This window comes from Protopterus annectens, chromosome 1.part1 (assembly GCF_019279795.1).
Source record: "Protopterus annectens isolate FY-2018-M chromosome 1.part1, PAN1.0, whole genome shotgun sequence".
Lineage (NCBI taxonomy): Eukaryota > Metazoa > Chordata > Ceratodontiformes > Protopteridae > Protopterus > Protopterus annectens.
This window is the reverse complement of record NC_056726.1, coordinates 354,241,211-354,262,518: the sequence shown is the minus strand read 5'-3', so window position 1 is coordinate 354,262,518 and position 21,308 is coordinate 354,241,211. Positions and strand designations below refer to the sequence as shown.

The 21,308-nt window shown below is 42.7% G+C and overlaps 1 protein-coding gene across 1 annotated transcript in view; it reads right to left on the bottom strand.

The window, feature by feature from the left end:
* UBR4 (ubiquitin protein ligase E3 component n-recognin 4) overlaps positions 1-21,308 on the bottom strand; it is a 3,959,899-nt gene that overhangs the window by 1,305,252 nt on the left and 2,633,339 nt on the right. Inside the window, 1 exon segment of the mRNA XM_044087073.1 lies at positions 6,853-7,062. Coding sequence (XP_043943008.1) covers positions 6,853-7,062 — 210 coding nt within the window.

Below are 21,308 nucleotides of genomic sequence, written 5' to 3'. Positions count from 1 at the left end.
AGAGAGGTGTTCAACCCCAAGGCACCTAACGCACCGGGTGTGGCCATCCGCCGGTGAAAGCTTATGGCCACACTCAGTGCACTTTGAAAAGATGGCTTTAGGGGCCTCTGACATAGTAGCACAGAAAACACACTCACTAGGCCCCTACACACACACCACAAACACACAGTACGACCAGCGAGGGCAGGGTGGAGGAAAAATAACCGCAAATTAAATTAAATTAAGAGAGATAAAAGGGCTACGGTACCTAAACAATCGCTCTCACTCTAAGAAAAAGGGGAATAAAATAGAACATTTTTTTCTCACAAATCCACAAAGTAGCAGGAGCTCGAAAATCCAGCTTGTAGCTTGAAGCGTGGCAAACTAGATCTGAGGTCAGTCAGGGCTGGCAGGGGATTATGGGTAAAGGGAGGAGCTAGGAGCTCGGATCTATGCTGTGGTAGAAGTTGCCGGCACGGATCCGAGATCGGATCCGTATCCCAAAGGTTGCTGACAAATGAAGTGCCTACTTCAGATATAAGCTTTACCTTCATCTATAAGCAAATACACCACCTAGGTTGTATAGATTAGAAAAGTAAAAATAAGTTCCAGAAAAAATAAGGGGGATGGTGGGTGGGCAACCTAGACTGCAACAGTGAATACACTCGAACATCTACATTTATGGCAAGTGTACACAAGTGTACTATGTTCTTTGTGTTTCACTGTTGCAGTCACCACATTTGGGTTGAGTACCAAAGCTATGGTTGGGGGGCTGGAGCTAAACAGCATTAGGAGCGGCTATGAGGCCCTGCAGAAATGCAGTGGTAAAGCCTGCCCTGGATTTAGAGTAAAGAGGCAGGTTGTAATGTTTTGTAAATGTATGCACTGAACTGCAAGTGGCAGCCTCTAAAATGTCTTTGGTTGGTATGCCCCTGAGAAAGGCTGCAGAAGTGGCTTCAGCTCTAGTTGAATGTGGCCTAATGCCCTTAGGCACTGGTTTGCCATGCTGTGAGTAGCAGAAACGAATGCAGTGACCTACCCACTTTGAAATAGTCTGCTTGGAGATGGCCTTTCCTTGTGATGCTGTGGCATATGCCACTAGTAATTGTTTTGTCTTTCTGAAAACTTTAGTTTTGTCCAAGTAGAATCTAAGTTGCCTGTGTACGTCCAAAGAAAGCAGAATTTTCTCCCCCTTGTTCTGTGGATTTGGATAAAAAGTTGGCAAATTAATTGTTTGGTTAAGGGCTACAATGGATACCATCTTAGGCATAAATGTAGGGTTTGTTCTCAGTGAGACCCTGTCTGGATAAAAAAATGATAAAGGGTTCCACAGCCATGAGAGCCTGTAGCTCTGAAACTCGTCTTGCAGAAGTTATTGCTAGGAGCAGAGCTGTTTTCCAAGATAAGAACTTTATATCTGCAGTAGCAGCTGGCTCAAAAGGAGGTAAGGTGAGTTTTTCCAAGACATAATTGAGGTCCCATGCAGGAATTGGCATTCTCCTTGGAGGCCTTAAGTTTTTGGCTCCTCTGAGGTACTGTCTTAATAAAGGATGAGAAAAGAGTGGTGGCTCTGTATTGTAATGAGCCGAAATGGCAGAGGCATGGATATTAATTGAAGAAAAAGATAGGCCTTTGTCCAGCATCTCAGTTAAGTATTGCAAAATCTGAGGAATCCAACAGCTGTATCAGTTCCTTGAGCTTGGTTCCAAGCGCAAAATCTCTTCCATTTCCCAGCATAGGATTTTTTAGTATTAGGCCTTCTAAAATGACATCCATCACAGCTTTAATGAGAGGTGTGGTTTGTATGGCTACATTATCCGCCATGCTGCCAGGTTTGGGGTCCTGAGTTGTCTGTGCAGAATCTGATTGTTTTGCTGGGACAGCAGATGAGGTATTTGAAGTAAGGTCCAGGCTGGGCATTGGGACAAGTTCCTTAAGATCGGATACCAGTACTGGCGTGGCCAGTCTGGGGCAATCAGAATCATTTTTGGTTTCTCCTGCCTGACCTTTAGGAATACCTTGGGGAGGAAAGGCAGTGGAGGAAAGGCATATACTGATAGGTTTGTCCAGTTGAAAGACAAGGCGTCCACTTTCCAAGCTTGTTTGTGATAAGTCCTTGTGCAGATTGTTTTGAGGGGAGGCAAACAGATCTATGTCCGGGCATCCCCATTTCTTTGTTATCATGCTGAAGACTTGTGGATCCAGATGGCACTCGTGGGGATCCCATGAGGTTTCTGCTTAGTTTGTCTGCCAGAGTATTGTCCTTTCCTGGCAAGAATTGTGCCTGCAGATGAACTTGCTAAGTCAATGCTGTGTCCCATAAAGCCATGCCTGGTCTGCACAGGGGAAAAGAATGAGTGCCCCCCTGCTTATGTACCACATGACCGTGGTGTTGTCTGTCTTTATCAGTAGTTGTCCCAGATGAAATAGGTCCTTGAAGGCTGTCAGGGCATTTTGAACAGCTAGCATCTCTTTTTGATTGATATGTAGATGCTTTTGGTTTGTGGACCAGGTGCCCTGAATGCCTCTTCCTGCCATGTGTGCCCCCCCTCCCCCCAGGCATAATCTGATGCAGCCGTCATTAGGCTCCGCCTAGCTGGGGGTAGTGAGAATGGCTGTCCCTTGTTTTGGCGACAAGCCTTTGCCCACCATCGAAACTCCTGTTGCAGACAGGGAATTAGAGTAATCATTGTTTCCAGACTGTGGCAATGTTTTGTCCAGACACTTTTTAGGTACCACTGAATTTTCCTCATATGCAGTCTTGCATATGGAATTAGTAAGATGCAGGATGCCATGAAGCCCAAAGCCTGCAGAATTTTTCTTGCAGATAACTGGGCCTTTGTTGCTATTTCCTTGAAATAGGTAGTCAGTTGCTTTTGTTTGTCTGGAGTGAGATAAGCCATCTGGGCAGTTGTATTTAAGCTTGCACCCAGGAATATTATCTCTTGAGAGGGTACTAGTTTTGATTTCTTTTTGTTGACTGTGTACCCTAGGCATGTTCAATGTCTTATCACAAACGTCAGATGCTGTAGTAGAATGTCCTTGTTCTCTGCTTGTATGAGGCAGTTGTCCAAGTAAGGACATATTTGTATTCCTCTGTCTGCAGTAAGCAACTACTGGTGCCAGGCACTTTGTGAAGACCCTGGGCGCAGTAGATAAGCCAAAGGGCAGTGCAGAGAATTGGTAATGCTTTGAGCCAGCCTTGAATCTGAGGCATCTTCTGCATGATTATCTGACTGGGACATGCAGGTATGCCTCTTTTAGGTCTAAAGTCACGAGCCAAGCCTTGCTGCCCCAGCATGGGCAGAAGCTGCTGTAAGGTCAACACCTTGAATTTTGGTATATCCAGGAAAGTGTTTAGAATAGATAGGTCCAGTATTGGTCTCCATGCTTTGTCCTTTCTGGGTACCAAGAACAGTCTTGTGTAAAATCCTTGTCCCTGCTCTTGCTGTAGCACTTGTTGAATAGCCCTCATGTCCATGAGAGCTGCGACTTGTTTTTGAGCCTCTGCCCATTGATTTTTTGGCAGGTCTGGCCGTTTGCCCTTGGTAGGGTATGGAAATGAAACGTAGCCTTGTGACACTATGTCTAGAACCCATTTGTCCTGGGTTATAATGTGCCAATTTTGAGAAAAAAGTGCTAGTTTTCCCCCTAAGGGTGCCGCCAGAAGATAAGTGCTTGGTGCAGGCAGGGGGAAGTCATTGGGACTGTTTCCTGTATGACTGTGATTTGTCCTCTCCACCTTTGGAGGTAGAAGCACTCCACTGCTTAGACCTGTGGGATCCTTGCGGCTGTGATCTGCCTCTAGGGTGTCTGTATCTGCCCCTTTGAGGTCTGTCAGACTGGAAAGGACCAATTCTTTGTAGGCCAGTGTCTGCTAAATCTAGGTGGTTGTACCTGTAAGAAATCCTTGACCGTTTGCATAGATTTAGCTTTGTCCTCCATTTTCTTTAACACCTCTTCTGCCTTAACACCAAACAAGATAACATGTTGTAAAGGAGCATGTAATAATTTTGATTTAACATAGTCAGGCAGATTTTGTTCCTTTAACCAAGCATGCCTCCTAATGACAGAACCCGTAATAGCGGCCCTGCAGGAGGCCTCCAGAGAATCAAACCCATGTTGCAAAGTATGCTTTCCAACTTGTTCAGCTGCATGCAATAAATCCTGCATTTCTTTGTTTTCTGCACATTCAGAATTTGCCATCATTTTCTGTTTAAGCAGTGTCATGATATATTGCTGATATTTGAGCATATGAAACTGGCAATTTAAGGCCCTTATAGCCAAAGTAGCAGATGTGTAAATCTCCCCCCCCCCCCATCTATCCAGAGCCCTAGAATCCCTGTCAGAGGGGGTAGGGTTTTTTGCAGTAGAAGCCTTGACCCCTTATGGACACTGAGAAATAGTTTCTGGGTCTGCAGCAGGGTTTTTGAAAAGGAATTTATGAGAGTCAGGGACCCTGTAGTATCCGTCCGGCTTAACAGGAGCTGGAGGTAGAGTCAGGGGTCAAACTAGACTCAGAGAACACATCTAAAATGTTCAACACAGGTGGAATAGCTAGAGGCCTGTGTTGAGGTAGTAAAAGCAAGTCTCTGAGACTTTTCTTAGATTCTGAAAAATCTTGGCTCTCACAGTGGAAGTGTTCCCTCATGATATACAAGGTTTCCCCAAAAAGAGTAATTCTCAGGAGGAGAAGTTGAAGGAATTGATTCTTCAGCATTAGAATCCTAATAGGGAGGAAGAGAATATTCCTGATCAGAAGAGGAATCAAAAGAAATGGAAACCTAATCTGGAGATTCATAGTCTGTCTCTTGCATAGGCCTCTTATCAGGAGGGGAATGGGAACCCCTGATCAAGGTAATTAAGTCTTCGGCCATTTTGAGCATCTGTTTTGTGGGCATGGAGGCCTGTCCTTGTGGCTGGTGATCTAGTTTCTTTGCCTTTAAAGGTATTTTAGTCTTTGTCTTTGAAGTCGGTTTAATATATAATTGTTTAGGTCTGAATACACCCTCAGAAGCCGATGCCTGCTCAGCGGCTCTGGACCCATCTGAGGGAATAATCTCAGAGGATCCAATAACTTGAGATTCCTGCGGCCTGTGACTCTAAAGTAGCGAGCATTAGGGGCTGCGAAAGCGCCTCACTGAGAACTGGCGACTTGCTTAGGAGAAGCTTCGTCGTCAGTTTTGGACCTCGGTTGCCTGCCTTTTTCTTTGCGTTTTTTCTCAACTCCGGTAGTCGGATGGCTATTCAACGACATTGTATAATTAAATCTTCGGCCAAAATAGCTTAATGCAAAATCGTACCGACGCTTAATAGTGTGTTGGTTAAATCTAGCACAAAACCGACAACTAGCAACATCGTGGTCAGGGCCTAGGCAAGGACTACAGTAAGAATGAAAGTCCTTATGAGGTATTTGCTTCCCACAAGAAATACAATTAACTTTTTCTGACATCGGTCTGGAGCAAGAAAAAAGTTTCCCCAACGGGGTACTTAGCTTTTAATGAAGACTTCGGATCTGAAACTCTAACACGAAAATCTCAGGAGTCGGCCGACAAGCACTTGCGAACTGCTTCTGCTTCAGGCACCGCTCGGCAAGAAAGACTGAATAAAATGGCGTCAGTTGCATCTTTTATACCCCTGACGACCTGACGTCAGGGAAGAAGCGAAAGCAACCGACGCAAGACCCAAGACTGTGGAATTCAGGCCGACTGAGGGCAACCTGCCAGCAGGATAACCTAACTGTAATGACTGCAACAGTGAAACACGAAGAACATCTGGTATAATTACAAGGTGAAGAATGAAACCAAAAAAAGGACACTAAACATCTGTTGCTTTGCTGAATGCATCATGCCAAATGCATAACTAAGATCAGACGAAGGCAGCAGTCTCCCCATGTACAAAGTGTTAGGGGGCATGAAAGGCAGATACAGATTATTCTTTAGTGTATACTGGAATTTAGTTCTAAATGCTGGCAGTGCATCTGCATTCCTGACTGAAGCACACAGCTCTTCATGTGTGGTATAATCTTACGAAGATGCTTGCTATAAATGTAGCAAGAAGTCTGCTATAGTTTAAAAACAAAAGTACAGAGAACTTTTATTTCTGCTTGGCATTTTAAAGTTCTGAGTTGTGCTAAAAAAAAAAAAGGAGGGGGGGCAGGAAAGTGCCAGAATTGCTAGATACATATCTGCCTCAAGCAACTTCTTTGTCTTTATAGCACACTGCAGAAAACTACTGCCAATGAAATATATAAGGAAAGGGAGCAGAAAACAAATCCAGAGCTACTAGATAACCTGTTACACACAACTTGGTGTGTAACTGCTCAGTTATACAGTTACCTAGCAGTTGGTGCAGTTAATGTTGTGAGCTGTAATTCTTGTGGAACAATGTTTAATTGCCTCAGCTCTTGTTTGCCTACTGTGTGAAGTCAATAAACCAGCTATTACACCTGGGTTTCCCCTGGAAATTGAGAGCTCCCGTGGGCCTACCTGGTTAATAAATGGATTACCTGATGCAAGAGTCAGCTGCTTTGCGGATTAGAAACAACAACAGAGGTTCATCAACCTAAAAAGAATAGTTGAACAAACTGTCTAATGTACTAAGCAGTGGAAAAAATGCAATGACAACAGCACTTACAAATATAACTCATTGGTATGATCACACCTGACACATGACAAAGCCCTTTTTCTATTAACTGTTAATTTTTCTATTTCTAGTTGCACTGGTGTGTCAATAAGCAGGTAACAACTACTCCACTGCTCTTCAGTTTGAAGCTACTCAGCACCAAAATGGCATGCAAACTATTTCCCTAATTTTCATATTTAACTGCAAAAATGATCTTAAAAAAGCCACACCCTTTTGGATTCAATTTACCTTTACATATTGCCTGAGGAAGAATGGACTCATGTCAGGTGGTGAAGCAGAGCTGTGGGGTTTGAGTAACTGACTGCTAGCCACAGGTTCCTCCTCACTTTGCTGGTTCTTCCAGTACTCTAGAAGTGACTTCAGCACATGCAAACAGTAATCCACAGCACCTGAACTCAACAGTGCTGTTGCTGTTGCGCTGGAGATCAAAGACGAAGACTGCGGAAAAATACATACAAAAGGCATAGATTTAAGAGAGGATGGGCAAAGCATTACTCGTAAATTACCAATACAACAGTTATAACAAACTTATAATAAAAAAGCACTTTACATTCACAAGATAGTGTGCACTAACACACACCCACAGTGAAGGGACTAAACACAGTTCCCAAGTGCCTCATGAAATGCTCTGAGGTAATTGGAAAATTTATTGAGGCTACTCAGTGGCTTTCTGGACTGCACATCAAGTAACTAATGAATGTCTTCCTCCTTGTTTGTTACATGCATTACATATATACAGTATTTAACCAAAGAAAATAATGCTTACACAAATTCAATACAAGTGGTGTGGTACTCAAGAAAAGCTAGCCATATTTGCAAATGATATTTTGTAGTTGAGAAATCCAGAAAAGACCACATTGGTGTTGCAGAATATTTAGAGACACTTTCAATATTTTTGGGATACAAAACAAAGTTACAAGAGCTATAATGACAAACTATGCATCCATGCATGAATTTGTTCACCGATACACCTAATTATGGTGACACGATAAAGTGTTTAGGCGCATGGATTAAGAGTGATTTTGTTACGGCTGGTAAGAGAAGAGAGCACCCTCATGGACAATGAACTATCCTTTGACCACCATTCATTTGACCAGTCTTACTAGGAAATCCTATTCTAAACCAGACTAATCATTTGGTACATCTCTTACAGATCCAGTTAAGTTACTATCCCCCTCTACTGCTACATATCAAAACAATAATATAATACAATGTCTCCTTTGATATGTACTTGGCATATAATCCAACTCGAGAGACCACTGCATTTTCTTACAAAAAAAAAAAAGGCATATCATCCACAACTTCTCCTGATCACCTTAAAGCGCTCTCACTTCACCATTTCCTACAGATTACTAAAAGGAGAAATGCGCCTTACCTAAACAGCCTCAAAAGATCCACTCCTATGTAACTTCCTACACATCTACAAAAATACAACCACACTAAACATCCACAGAAACAAAAAGGAGTAGACGGGATGAAAGATATTTTTTTTTCAGAGAACACCTTATACCTCTTTTATGGAAAGAGCTCCCCTTAAAGGTAATCCAACGATAATCTGGACAACTAGATCATCAATCGTAAGTACACCTCTGGTTCGGTTCCTCTAGCCCTTATGGAAAGGGGCAGAAACTGGGTTGCTTCTGGTATTAATTCATGTCTTGGTAAATGGGTAATTCTGGTGCCGTTTGTTTTGTAGAATCACTGGCTAGGCTACAAATGGTCCACTGGATCAACAGCATAGTAAGAAACTAAGTTATTTAAAGCAGACTTTTTTCTCACAATGAGAAACTCCAGATAAAACATTCCTCATACTTTCACAATTAAAGTAAACTTATAAGCCTAACAATTCAAAACTCTGAGAAATCAAGCTTGCAGAAGTATACACCTTTGCCCCATACCTATAAATAACATTCTCATTCATATCAGAAAGAGCAGGATAGGAACTGACTAGCTGTTTAGCAACAGTGAAACAACTACAGTTATAGCTGCTAGGTCAGCCTTGGGAATACTGTATAAAAATTTAAAAGACTGAGGAGCTTTACACATTCTGCCTTTTTAGGGATAGCTGGGTGGCTATCAGGAAAACTGCAAGCAGTAAGACACACAAGAAATGGGTATATGATCTGGAAAATCTTTCTGTAACTCCTCAGTATTTTCTGAGGGACTGAGAAACCTCTGTTCGCCCACTGAAAACACTGGCATATTCTAGAGATAGACTCAGAGAAACAAAAACACCCACAGAGAGAAACAAAAACTAAGATCTCCTCCAAGTCTGAAGCAGAAATCTGAGGAAAAAAAAACATTTCTGTCCAAATTTCTTCCTATTGCTCCATTGTAAACTGTTTTACCATTTTCTTTTCCCAGTCTTTACTAACCTCCTCTGATGTATTCTTACGGTTACAAGGCAACATTTTATATGGACTACTAATGATTCTTATGGTTACAATGAAGGTTGGATGATGTAGGGAGAGTGAATCATGAAGTACAATGGACTAGCAAGGAGGAAGTAAGGATAGCTATAAAGAGAATGAAGAATGGAAAGGCTGTTGGCCCAGATGACATACCTGTGGAAGCTTGGAGGTGTTTAGGTGAAATGGCAGTGGAGTTTTTAACCAGATTGTTTAATGAAATCTTGGAAAGTGAGAGGATGCTTGAGGAATGGAGAAAAAGTGTTTTGGTACCGATTTTTAAGAATAAGGGTGATGTGCAGAGCTGTAGTAACTACAGAGGAATTAAACTGATCAATCACAGCATGAAGTTATGGGAAAGAGTAGTGGAAGCTAGGTTAAGAAGGAACGTGATGATTAGTGATCAGCAGTATGGTTTCATGCCGGGAAAGAGCACTACAGATGCAATGCTTGCTCTGAGTGTGTTGATGGAGAAGTACAGAGAATGTCAGAAGGAGTTGCATTGTGTTTTTGTAGACTAAGAGAAAGCATATGACAGGGTGCCTAGAGAGGAGTTGTGGTATTGTATGAGGAAGTCAGGAGTGTCAGAGAAGTATGTAAGAGTGGTACATGATATGTAAGAGAGTAGTGTGACAGCGGGTGAAGTCTGCGGTGGGAGTGACTGATGCGTTTAAGGTGGAGGTGGGGTTACATCAAGGATCAGCTCGGAGCCCTTTCTTATTTGCAATGGTGATGGACAGGTTGACAGACGAGATCAGACAGGAGTCCCCGTCGACTATGAAGTTTGCAGATGACATTGTGATCTGTAGTGAGAGTAGGGAACAGGAGATGGAGATATGCTCTAGAGAGAAGAGGAATGAAGGTCAGCAGGACTAAGACGGAATATGTGTGTGTGTATGAGAGGGAGGACAGAGGAATGGTGAGGATGCAAGGAGGAGAGGTGGCAAAGGTGGAGGAGTTTAAACACTTGGGGTCAATAGTTCAGAGTAACGGTGAGTGTGGAAGACAGGTGAAGAAGAGAGTACAGGTAGGATGGAGTGGAGTGTCAGGAGTGATTTGTGACAGACGAGTACCTGTAAGAGTGAAAGGGAAGGTCTACAAGAGGGTAGTGTGACCAGCTATGTCATATGGGGTTGGAGATAGTGGCAAAGACAAAAAGGCAGGAGTTTGAGCTGGATGTGGCAGAGTTAAAGATGTAAGATTTGCACTGGGTGTGATGAGGGTGGACAGGATTAGGAATAAGTATATCAGTGGGTCAGCCCAGGTTGGAAGGTTTGGAGACAAAGCCAGAGAGGCAAGATTACGTTGGTTTGGACATGTGCTGAGGAGGGATGATGAGTATATTGGGAAAAAGATGCTAAGGATGAAGCTATCAGGTAACAGGAAAAGAGGAAGGCCTAAGATAAGGTTTATGGATGTGGTGAGAGAGGACATGCAGGTGGTTGGTGTGACAGAGCAAGATGCAGAGGACATGAAGAAATGGAAACAGGTGATCTGCTGTGGCGACACCAAATGGGAACAGCCGAAAGAAGATGATTATGGTTACAATGCAATATTTTATATGCATTACTAACTGCCACAGCCTCCCCTCTTTTTAAGCAGTTTGTTCCCGATTCAACTAAAAACCTCTACCACAGCTGTTCTTTCACTCGACAGTCCCATGCCTCTCTCTCTTTGGCTTATGCTCTTGTTATCGATCCCTGATAGGGAAGACTATCTCTATCCTGCAGTCCAAACTCCTGCTTAGCCTAATCCAACCCTCTCTCTCCCTCCCTCATTACTTGTACCAGATACCTTCATTCCTTAACTAAGTTCTTCCAGGGAATTCAATCCTTCTCATCTATTTTCTGTACCCATTTGCAGACATCTATTCATAAAAATTGCCTTTCTCCCTTCCTATGCTAGTTCATTTCTGACAACAGTTTAGTTGTTACTGTTTTATCAGGAACTGTATCCAAATCTCTGGTTTGTCAAATTCCATCACCCTTTCCTAATCATCCTTTTCCACTGTGATTTATAACCTTATGCTTAAGTTAGCTTTTCTGCTTTAAAGTAATCCTTTAAACAACATAACCCCAAACCACATTGTTCTATGGGGAGAATCAACTTGTACTGTTAGCGTCTTCCTCATCCCCCCAAATTCCTTCAACTCTGTTATCCACGACCATTCCGGCAGTTAAAAAATATACCTGACCTGTATGCAAGAATAAAACAACTAAAACATTTTCACTTCTTGCATCTAATAAGAAGAATAATAATCCATACTATCAAGAGCACCTAAATTCATATTTTTTTTTAATTATCTTCTGCTTAATCTCTCCCCACATATCCTTAGCTGCCATACCATAATCCTTTTTAATCCCTACACCAACAGGTTCATAGGTGTATAACAAGCTAACGACCACAGGAATCTTTTTAAGCCTAGCCATGCATCCCAAATCTCTGGTACCACTGATAACTGTAAGAGGGGGCTTTGTAGAGGAAACATTTACAAGCAGGGGCCTGGGAGATGAACCACTTACAGGGTCCCTGTGTCTGTTATAGACTGATGCCAAGCAGGGGATGAATTTCCTGTTCCCCATTCAATTGTCCAAGCTGCACCTAAACTGGGTTTGGGAGGAACTCTGCTTCACATTGATAGGGGGCCTGTTCCAGACAAGGGGTAGTCTCTGGAATAAATACCTCACCAGCAGGTTCTATTTACACCACAGGCAATGTTTAAGTCTTCAGAATGGGCAATTCTGGTGCGGTTTGTTTTGTGGATATGCAGGAGGTCCACAAGCGTGGGGACCAACAATGCCTTGTACGCCAGGCTCAGATCTCCCCTCAACAGCCTACAGGAGACAGAATACAGGGATTGGGCTTTGAATTTGTCTGCATAACACGTTACTTATACCCTGTACTCTTTTAGTAAGGAACCTATGTGGTAGTCCCAGTTGTTAGATAAGTCTGGTTAAGTACATATAAAAAAAGGCACTGTACTCAATAACAGATCTGAGGAATGCTAAATACAGTGAAACCTAGATGCCATATCTTTATTTAAAGTTGCACAACAAATAATTATTTCCTCACAACTGCAAACATGTGATGGTAAAAGGCCAGATTAATGTATGTGTATCCCCAAGTCTCTGACTACTGAGTCGACTCTTAGGGGTGTACAGTCAATATGACATGACCCTTTGGATAGTCATCCACCCTTGGAAATTACAATGCATTTCTTGGCATTTAGTTTTAGTCTATGGTTCTGACAAGTTGTCAGCCTTTCCTGGAGAACAATAATGTCATCTGCAAATTTGGTCAGCCAGCAGCCCCTGACATTGGCCTTGACTTCAGAGAAGCAAAATGCAAAAGAGGAGCTCCCCAGGACCGATCCCTGAGGGACACTGCTTGTAAGTAACCTGTCTGTGGAGGTGGACTCCCAATTCTAACTTCCTGGGTCCTGTCTGTGAGACAGCTGGCTATCCACTGGGGTGACATTAGGGTTTATAACCAACCTCTTGAGTTTGTCAACAATGCCAAAGTGGAGTATTGTGCATAATGCCTTGGCCAGGTAAAAGTAGGCCATGCGGAAAGTTATGACCTCATCCATTGCTTTGGTGGCCTTCTCAACTGCTCCAAGACCTGCACTTTTCAAAACCAAACTGAGATGGGTCCAGTTTCTGGAGGCATCCAATGTCATTACTGATTGTTTTCATGATAATTCTCTCAATGGCTTTGCATATGATACTAATGGGTCTTGTAGATGACCACCTATGTGCAGAGGGATGACTGCTGCTGTCATCCATTTGTGAGGCACAAAGCCTACGGTTAAAAAGCATTTCCAGACGGCTTGATAGGTCATGTTTCATGCTGCTTAGAAGGCATCCTGGGATTTCTTGGCCCATACTTTGGGCTTAGAAAGAGCACTGAGGACATGTTCACTAAGGATAGTAGGGGAAGTTATATTTGATATTTCCTGATGGGAGTTTGAGGGGGAGAGAGAGGTAAAGTTAGAGCCAAATTTGACTGCCAGTAGGTTTGCTGTATCTTCTGGCTCAGTACAGATGACTCCATTAACAATGGGGTCTGCACACAATTGTGTATTGCCTTTGAGGTTACAGACATAGCTAAAGAATGCTTTGTGGTTGTCCTTGGACTGGGAGGTTAAATTTACCTTACATAGGTTCATAGGTAGGTACTAGGCTATTGGCCCTAGGGCCTATATAAGTCTAGCCAAAAAATGTACCCTGGCTTCTGCCACCCAAAAAAATGATTTTCCGTTGCCCGTCGAGTAGAGCTACAGAAGTGATCCCTGGGGTGAATTTCCCATTTCCCATCCAATAATCAAGATTTTTCTTGAAGAGTGCTAATGAGGAGCTCTGCTCGACATAGATAGGCAAGTCTGTTCCAGAGTACGGGAAGTCTTTGGGACAGGAATCTATCCCTCCAGCATGTTCTGTTTATTGTGGTGACAAGGTTTAGGTCCCTAGAGCATGTAGCTTGGAGGGATTGGGATTTCTTAAAGTGGAGCATGTCCAACAGCTCTGGGTTTGACATAGCTTTGTATGTTAGGCAGAGATCGCCACTGAGTAGGCAATATGCGATGGAGTAAAGCTGTAGTTTTTTGAGACGGTCTGCGTAGGGCATCTGTCTGAGGCCAGTAATCCTCTTTGTGAGGTATTTCTGTGGACTTTCCAGTTAATGTAGATGTCTCGTGAGGTACATAGGGGCACTGTACCCTATAATGGGTCTAATGAGTGATGAGTAGAGGGGAACAATGCTCTCTTTTTTTCTGGATGAGAATCCTTTTGTGATGAGATGAGCCACGTAGTAGGATTTCCTGACCACTGTGGCGATGGGATTATCAAAGGAGAGACTACTGTCCACCTGTGTCCCAATTGGCTTTGGGTGGTACATTTGGCTTTGGTAGACATTTTTTTCTCCGAGTTGTTTAGTTTGAGAAGAGTGCTTTTATCCTGCTGGGTGCTGCTGCTGCTCCTAATTTTTGTCATGATTTTCTTCCTTCTATTATAAAGCCTACTGATGATGTGATTTCAACATTGTGGCTTATTTTTTCAGTTCTGTACTTATTCCTGTTGAATACAACTGTCTCTATGCAGGTAATAACATACCTGTACAAGGCTTCTGTGATCAGTTTCACAAGGGCAGCAGTTTTCTGAGTTTTCTCAGGGTTGAAGAGGCTTCAAATTTTGCCAGGTTATCACTTAATAAAGGGAAGTTAGCCTAAGAGCAGTTAATGAACATTCCAGGATTTGCTGGGGTTCCAGGTTTTATTTTTTACTTCAAAGGAAACAGTTTTGCGGTCTGACCTTATCAGAGAGGACATTACACAAGGAGATGTGCAGCACTTCCCATATTATTGAGGGAGAGATCCAGTGTGTTTACGCCCCTAGTCTGTGTGTATTAACAGGTTAATCCATGGAGTTTGTGTTTATAAAACACAGGAAACTCTGCCTACAAATTTGGTCATGTATAAGCAAGACGTGGCACCTCCACTTTTGGTCCCTGTCAGTGTAGTAGCTGGTCTAAATGTGTGGAAGGCATAACAGCCTTGCACTGCCTGCATGCTCTACGGGACTTTAAGACCTGTCTCAGTGATGGCACAGATATCAGCATTCTCTAGCATAAGAAGAGCCTCTAGGGAGTGGAGTTTCTTCTTTAGACTGCTAGCTTAGATTTTCTTGGTTTTAATTTACTATATCTTCATCTTAAGATGTCCTTAGTATGGGCTATGCTGAATCAATTCATGCATGGGTACACTAGTCTTCATCTCAGCACGTCACTTAAGTATGGGCTTTGTTAAGCCTTTTCATGCATGGGTACATAGTTTACCATTACAGCTTTTATCTTCACTGCACACTGCATTTGTGAGTGCCAAATCATAATTCCCAGCAATGCTTTTCATATGTGGCAAAAGCAAAATATATATTACGATGCTACATATTATGTATTTGCTTTTTTTGTGAGGAAAAAGTAAAAATGTGCATGTCTGTTGTAAAACGATCTAAAAATATCTGCAGTAGGCTGTGAAATTTAGTAACTTAAAAACCAAAACATGGGCTGCGTCTTCAGTGCTTCTAAATTACAACCACTAGCTTCATCTCTTTCAAACACATACTGTCCCCAGTGGGAATATGCCCCTTTCACTGGGAAAACAACATGCAAATATAATGCCCACATTGATCCAAGAAATATACTTACCCCAACAGACTATATCAATAATATTGTGTCCTAAATTTAGATGAAAAGTGCACTGAATCACATCATATAGGATCATACATTCATCAGTATGTACTAGGCTATCAGCCCTAGGGCTTATATAAGCCTAGCCAAACGAGGTTCCCAGGCTTTCGCCACCCAAGAAAATTATTCTGATCCCCGGGGAAAATTTCCTGTCTTCCATCCACCTGTCAAGATTTCTCTTAAAGAGGGCTAATTAGGAGCTCTGTTTGACATGAATGGGAAGCCTGTTCCTGAGCATGTGAAGTCTCTGGGACAGGAATCTATTCCTCCAGCATGTTCTGTTTATTGTGGTGACAAGGTTTAGGTCCATGAAGCGTGGGGCTTGGAGAGATTGGGATTTCTTTAAGTGTAGCATGTCCTGCAGATCTGGGTTAGACATGGCTTAGTATGTTAGGCAGAGGTCGCCTCTCAGAAGGCGATATGCGATGGAGTAGAGCTGGAGATTTTTGAGACTGTTTGCGTATGTCATCCGTTTGAGGCCAGTAATCCTCCCAGTGAGGTACTTCTGTGGCATTTCTAGTTATTGCAGATGTCTTGCGAGATACATGCCAAACTGGGCATTGTACTCTATAATGGGTCTGATGACGGATGAGTAAAGAGGAATGATGACCACTCTTTCTGGAGGAAAACCCCTTTGTGATGGGATGTGCCACATAGGATTTCCTGACTACTGTGACGAGGTGATTATCAAAAGAGACTACTGTCCACCAGTGTCCAAAGGTTTCATCACACTTTTGGTGTTTAGCACGCTACCACCTAGGTGGTAGTTTATGGGTACGGTGTTTTTTCCAAAAGGGACGACAATGCACTTCTTGACATTGAGCTTTGGGCTATGACTTTGACACCAAGCATCAGTCATACTTAAGTGAATCTATTATGGCTCCTAGTATGCAGTTGTCTGCAAATTTCATTAGCCAGAGACCAGTCGTATTAGGCTGGACTTCCAAGAATTAGATACCGAACAGGAGAGGGCCCAGGAACAAACCCAGTGGTACTTCACTTGTCACTGGTCTTAAGTTGGATTTGAAGTCGGCTACTTGCACTGTGTGGGTTCTGTCAGTGAGCAAGTTGGCCACCCATCTTGTGACATATGGATTTATGCCTAGTCCAGTGAGTTTATCTATAATACCAGAGTGGGGGATGGTGTCGAAAGCCTTGGCAAGGTCAAAATAGGCTGTGAGCACCACCTTACCCTCATCTACGGCTCTGGTGACTGCTTCAAAGAAGTCAATCAGATTTATAAGACAAAATCTACCTTTCACAAACCCAAATGGAGTGGGGTCCAAAGTTTGGAGGTTACCTAGGTCTTTGTTTATAAGCTCCAGGATGAGGTGTTCCATGGCCATGCAGACCAGGCTCGTCAGGCTAATTGGACAGTAGTGCCCAGGGTCAGTTGTGGCACCCTTTTTGTGGAGTGGGATAACCGCTGCTATGCGCCATTCCACAGGCACAAAGCCTGAAGTGCAGCTATGGTTGAATATGGTACTTAAAGTGGGGTATCAGTTCGTTTTGTTGTTCGTGCAGAACACAGCTTGGAATGTTGTACGGTCCCACAGATGCTGTGTTCCTGGCTTTGGAGAGTTCGGTCTTTACCCGTGCGTCCGTGATTACAGGGACTTTGCAATCTTCCGGTATGGAGATGGGACCTTTGGGGGGTGGGGGGTAAAGTTTGCACTGAACCTGTCTGGCAGGATGTTGGCAATATCAGTTAGTCTGGTAAATGTAGTGTCATTGTGCTTTAGTTCCGAGCAGATCTGAGTGTTGCCACTGAGATTCTTGACAAAAGCTGTAGAAAAGCTTTGTGGTTGTCTTTAGAATCCATGGCGATTTTATTTTCATAACTAGCTTTGGAGGATTTTATAAGAGATCTCAGCAGCTTGCTGAGGCTGACCAGGGAGTGCCTGCAATAATGGGATTTCGCTCTTTTTTGCAAAAGTTTCTTCCTTCAGTTGGAGAGTTTGCTTATGGCAGGGGACCACCAGATTGACTTTTTTTTTTGAGGATAGTGTCTTGGTTCTGTTGGGGATGGCACGGTCCATGCACTCGTGTATGTGCTTATAAAGTGCTTTTGTATATGGATTCAGCAGTCATGTCTCTTTTCCATCTGTGTGGGTGATGTGAAGTTGGCCACTTCTGACTTAAGCATGAAGTTGGCTTTGGAGAAATATTTCACGGTTGTTTCCTTAATGGGGGGCGGGGGCGGGATATGGATGTCCAGTGTGATTAGCTTTTGGTCGGATCTGACCAGCGAGGAGTTGACCTCTGGCCTGGAGCAACTGTTACCTATACTGGTAATGGCCAGGTCCAGGATGTTGCTGCACCTGGTAGGGGTATGGACAAGCTGATCCAGAGTGTTGGAATTGATGAATTCCAGAAAACGTTGGGCAGATGAGTTAGTACAGGAGTACTTTTCCCGGGTGATGGTGGGGAAGTGGAAACCTCGCAATATTAGGGAACTGGGCTGCACCTTAATAATATGCAGTATATCGAGAAACATGGAATGGGCGTCATGGGGCATGGTGGGGGGGATCTGTAATGCACTACAACCTGAATTGCAGTCTTGCCCATTGTTAATTGTACTTGGATAATTTCGGACGCATTATGTTTAGCAATTAGCATGGAGGTGTGGATATCCTTTACGAATATGGACACGCCTCCTCCTTTAGTGTTTCAGTCCAGGTTAGGTGTCCGAAAGGTGTGGTAAGAAATGCTCTCTGGAGCCTTAAACCAGGTCTCTGTCATTGCACAGATGTCGATGTTCTCCATTTTAAGGAGTGTCTCGAGAGAGTACATTTTGAGGTTTAGACTTCTAGCATTGAGTGAAATTACCCTTAGATTTCGCTTGTTTCTATCTACTATGGTGGTGCGTTTGATGTTTGAGCCTTGCTAAAAATAGCACTATGGGGCGGCAAGAGCCTTAGCCAGTATCTGGAATCCCGGAGATGACAGGCGCAGGCCATCTTTGACAAAGCATCGTAGCCTGCTGACCATGTTGTTCCAGGCAGACAGATAAAGGATCCCCTTGGAATGACACCAGAAGCTTAGCCAATTGTTGAAGTCAATCATTTTGTCCTTGTACTGTGGTATCCATTCTGGGTGATGGCAGGATGCTACTCGGGGCCAAGGTCAAACCTGCCTGGGCTACATGCTCAGAGAGCTCCTCCATGTCTCTTTTCATGTAGTCCAGGGAGGTACATCTCCGGTCATTTACTCCAGTGCTATGTGGTGTTTACCTTCTCCTCCTGACGGTCTGGTCGAGTCTTGGCTGGAGAAAGCTTGGCTTCCAGTTTGGCTATATAAGTGCTTCTCTCACAGGTTGTAGTGTTGGGTGGTAGGAGGACAGGGTTGTCAGTGTACATAAGGCAATTGCTACACTGCCCCAATACGCCCAGATTCATCAGGTGGACAGGAAAAAACACCGGGAGCTGACCCTTAGATATGCCTGGTTAGTGCATATTAAGTTAAGTACTAATAACTGATTTCCTCATGATAAGAAAGGAAAGTTGAGTGCTGCAGTGATTTGTAGATTTAGTGTTTGCAACGAGACTTGGACAGTGCTGAGCACAAAGTAACAGTTTTGAGTGCTAAAATTAGAAAACTGGCTAGTTCTAAAAAAAAAAAAATCTGAATAGTTTAACCGTAGTTAAATGCCGCTGCGCGATGCGCAAACACGGGTTTTTAAACAGAAAGATGAAAGTAATAGAAATAACCCAAAATGGCAAATAAAACATCAAACAGCACATCATTAAATGAAACAATTTTTTTTTCATGGAGCAAACAATCCTGCTCCCTCCACAGCACCTGCTACTTATACACACCAACTTTGAAAAATCAAACAGTGTGTGTGTGTGTGTGTGTGTGTGTGTGTGTGTGTGTGTGTGTGTGGGGGGATTTCCTATCTCTACTATACTACAACCTCCGAGGTAATGCTGGCACTCTTGAGCACAAGACTCTTCGATCACTTGTGCCAGGATTACATAAATTCAACATTCTGAACTATCAACCAAAGAGAGGGTGTCCCGATAACCATAACATAATTTGCTTTCATAAATTATCTAAACCTCAAAAGTGATAGCTGCATTCTGCACCCTTCTATTGGCTTCTCGCGAAGAAAATGAAAGACAAACCACAGTAATGTACATCCATTTGTTGCTGTTAAAATCAGACACTGACCCCAATAAGCCCGGTTACTTTTATTCAACAGTGATCATGTGATGCCACTGTACTTTTCAAATACAGCATGCCAATTTGCCCGGCAAGAAAAGCAGCCACCTTCTGTGTACACCTCTGAAGTTAGTAAGAAAAGTGAAACACTTGCACCACTAAAGTTTGATTGCAAGGAAAGTGAAACACAGACAGTACAGTATTTCAACATGTGGCTCAAAAATACCCCCCGGGAAAGACTTTCATTACACTAATAGACAAAAGTACTACTAAAAATGCAGAAAAGAGCATACATAAGGATGCAAGTTAACACCAAGATAATCAATTACATTTTATAAACATGCATTTAAAATGTTACAACAATAAAAGTCATTAAAAGTGCAAAACGTAGGAAAAACAGGTTGTGTTTCATATTACTGGACGTCTAACGTCTATCAACCTGCTTTCCAGGGACACTCGTATTCCAAATTCTAACCACAGGAGGTGATCTGGCACACATTATATAACCGAATTATATGATGCAACTTGCTCACTGGGTAACTGGACTAATAATGCAAACTTTTTCCAGCAATTACAGGTCACAAGTTTAAAACAAAAAATTACATAAAACTTACTTAATGTTTGTTAACCAGGACAGCCCGACTGGGTGATAAGCCCATTGTCACTGGAGTCCGAGGGAAAAAGCTTCACAGATAAATTTTACAAGATTTGAAAAAGGGCAAAAATAGAAATTATCATCTTAAGAATTCTACATCATAGGAAAACATATTACAAACATCATGAAAAATTATAAACACCTTAGGCACATTTCTAAACACAGTAAAAATAGGTTAAAACTATTTAAAAGTAGACTATGGTAAAGTAGAGAGAGTAGGTAAAATACTAAACAGAAACCAAGAAAGGAGGGGGTAGAAGCAAGAAGAGGAAGAGGTGAAAGGACAGGAAAGATGGAGAGGTAAGGAAGGGGAGAAATGTTGGGTAGGAAGAAGGAAAGGAGAGAAATTGCGTAGGAATAAGATATAATGCAAGTGTGTGAGGATATAAAGTAAACATTTAGATGGAGAGGAGGAGAAGACCAAGAGGGTAAGTATATACATTAAAGGAAGTAGAATGCTAAGTAGAGGTATGAAGAGATTAGCCAGGTCGATTAGGAACACTCAGTTGTTTTTTGAAGTGTGTCAGTAGGAGTGAAAATATTCTGGGGGGTGGGGTAGAATTCCATAATTTGGAGATGCAGTTGGAGAAGAGATTCTCCCCAGCTTTGTTACTCGATTGGGAGACATACAATAAAGATATGTTAGAGGATCGAAGAGTAGGAGTGTTAGTGTAAGGTAAAAAGACAGTACAAAGGCAGTTTTTTTTTCAGGTTGATAAGCAAGTCTGTATGCAAGGGAAAGCAAGTGTAAGTTAAACAGTGTAGTAGTTCTAGCCAGTTTAGTTGATGTAAAGAAGAGCAGTGGTGAGACCTGCTAGAGGAATTAGTGGCAAATTTGGCTAGTTTGTTATAGTAGGTTTCACAGGTTTACATGTAAGGATAATTTTGAGTAGTCACTACACATGACATTCTGGAAGGTGGGAGGAAATCAGAGGGACTTAAAGAAACCCACATGGATGTAGGGAGAAAAGAGTAGTTGTGCAAAATCTTACCATAACCAGAGATGTCTTTCCCTTCCATGTTGCAGTATTCATCACCTTTGGGTTATCCTATGCCTAGCTACCCAAACATCCAACTAGTATACAAAAGCTTTAGTCACTGAGAGGTACATGGGACGTCTGACATAGGCCAAAGGGGGCGTGGGCCAAAAAAGTGATGTCTACATTTACCTTTCCTCAGAACTGAATGCCCCAGGGCCGTGGGCCCCAAAGAAT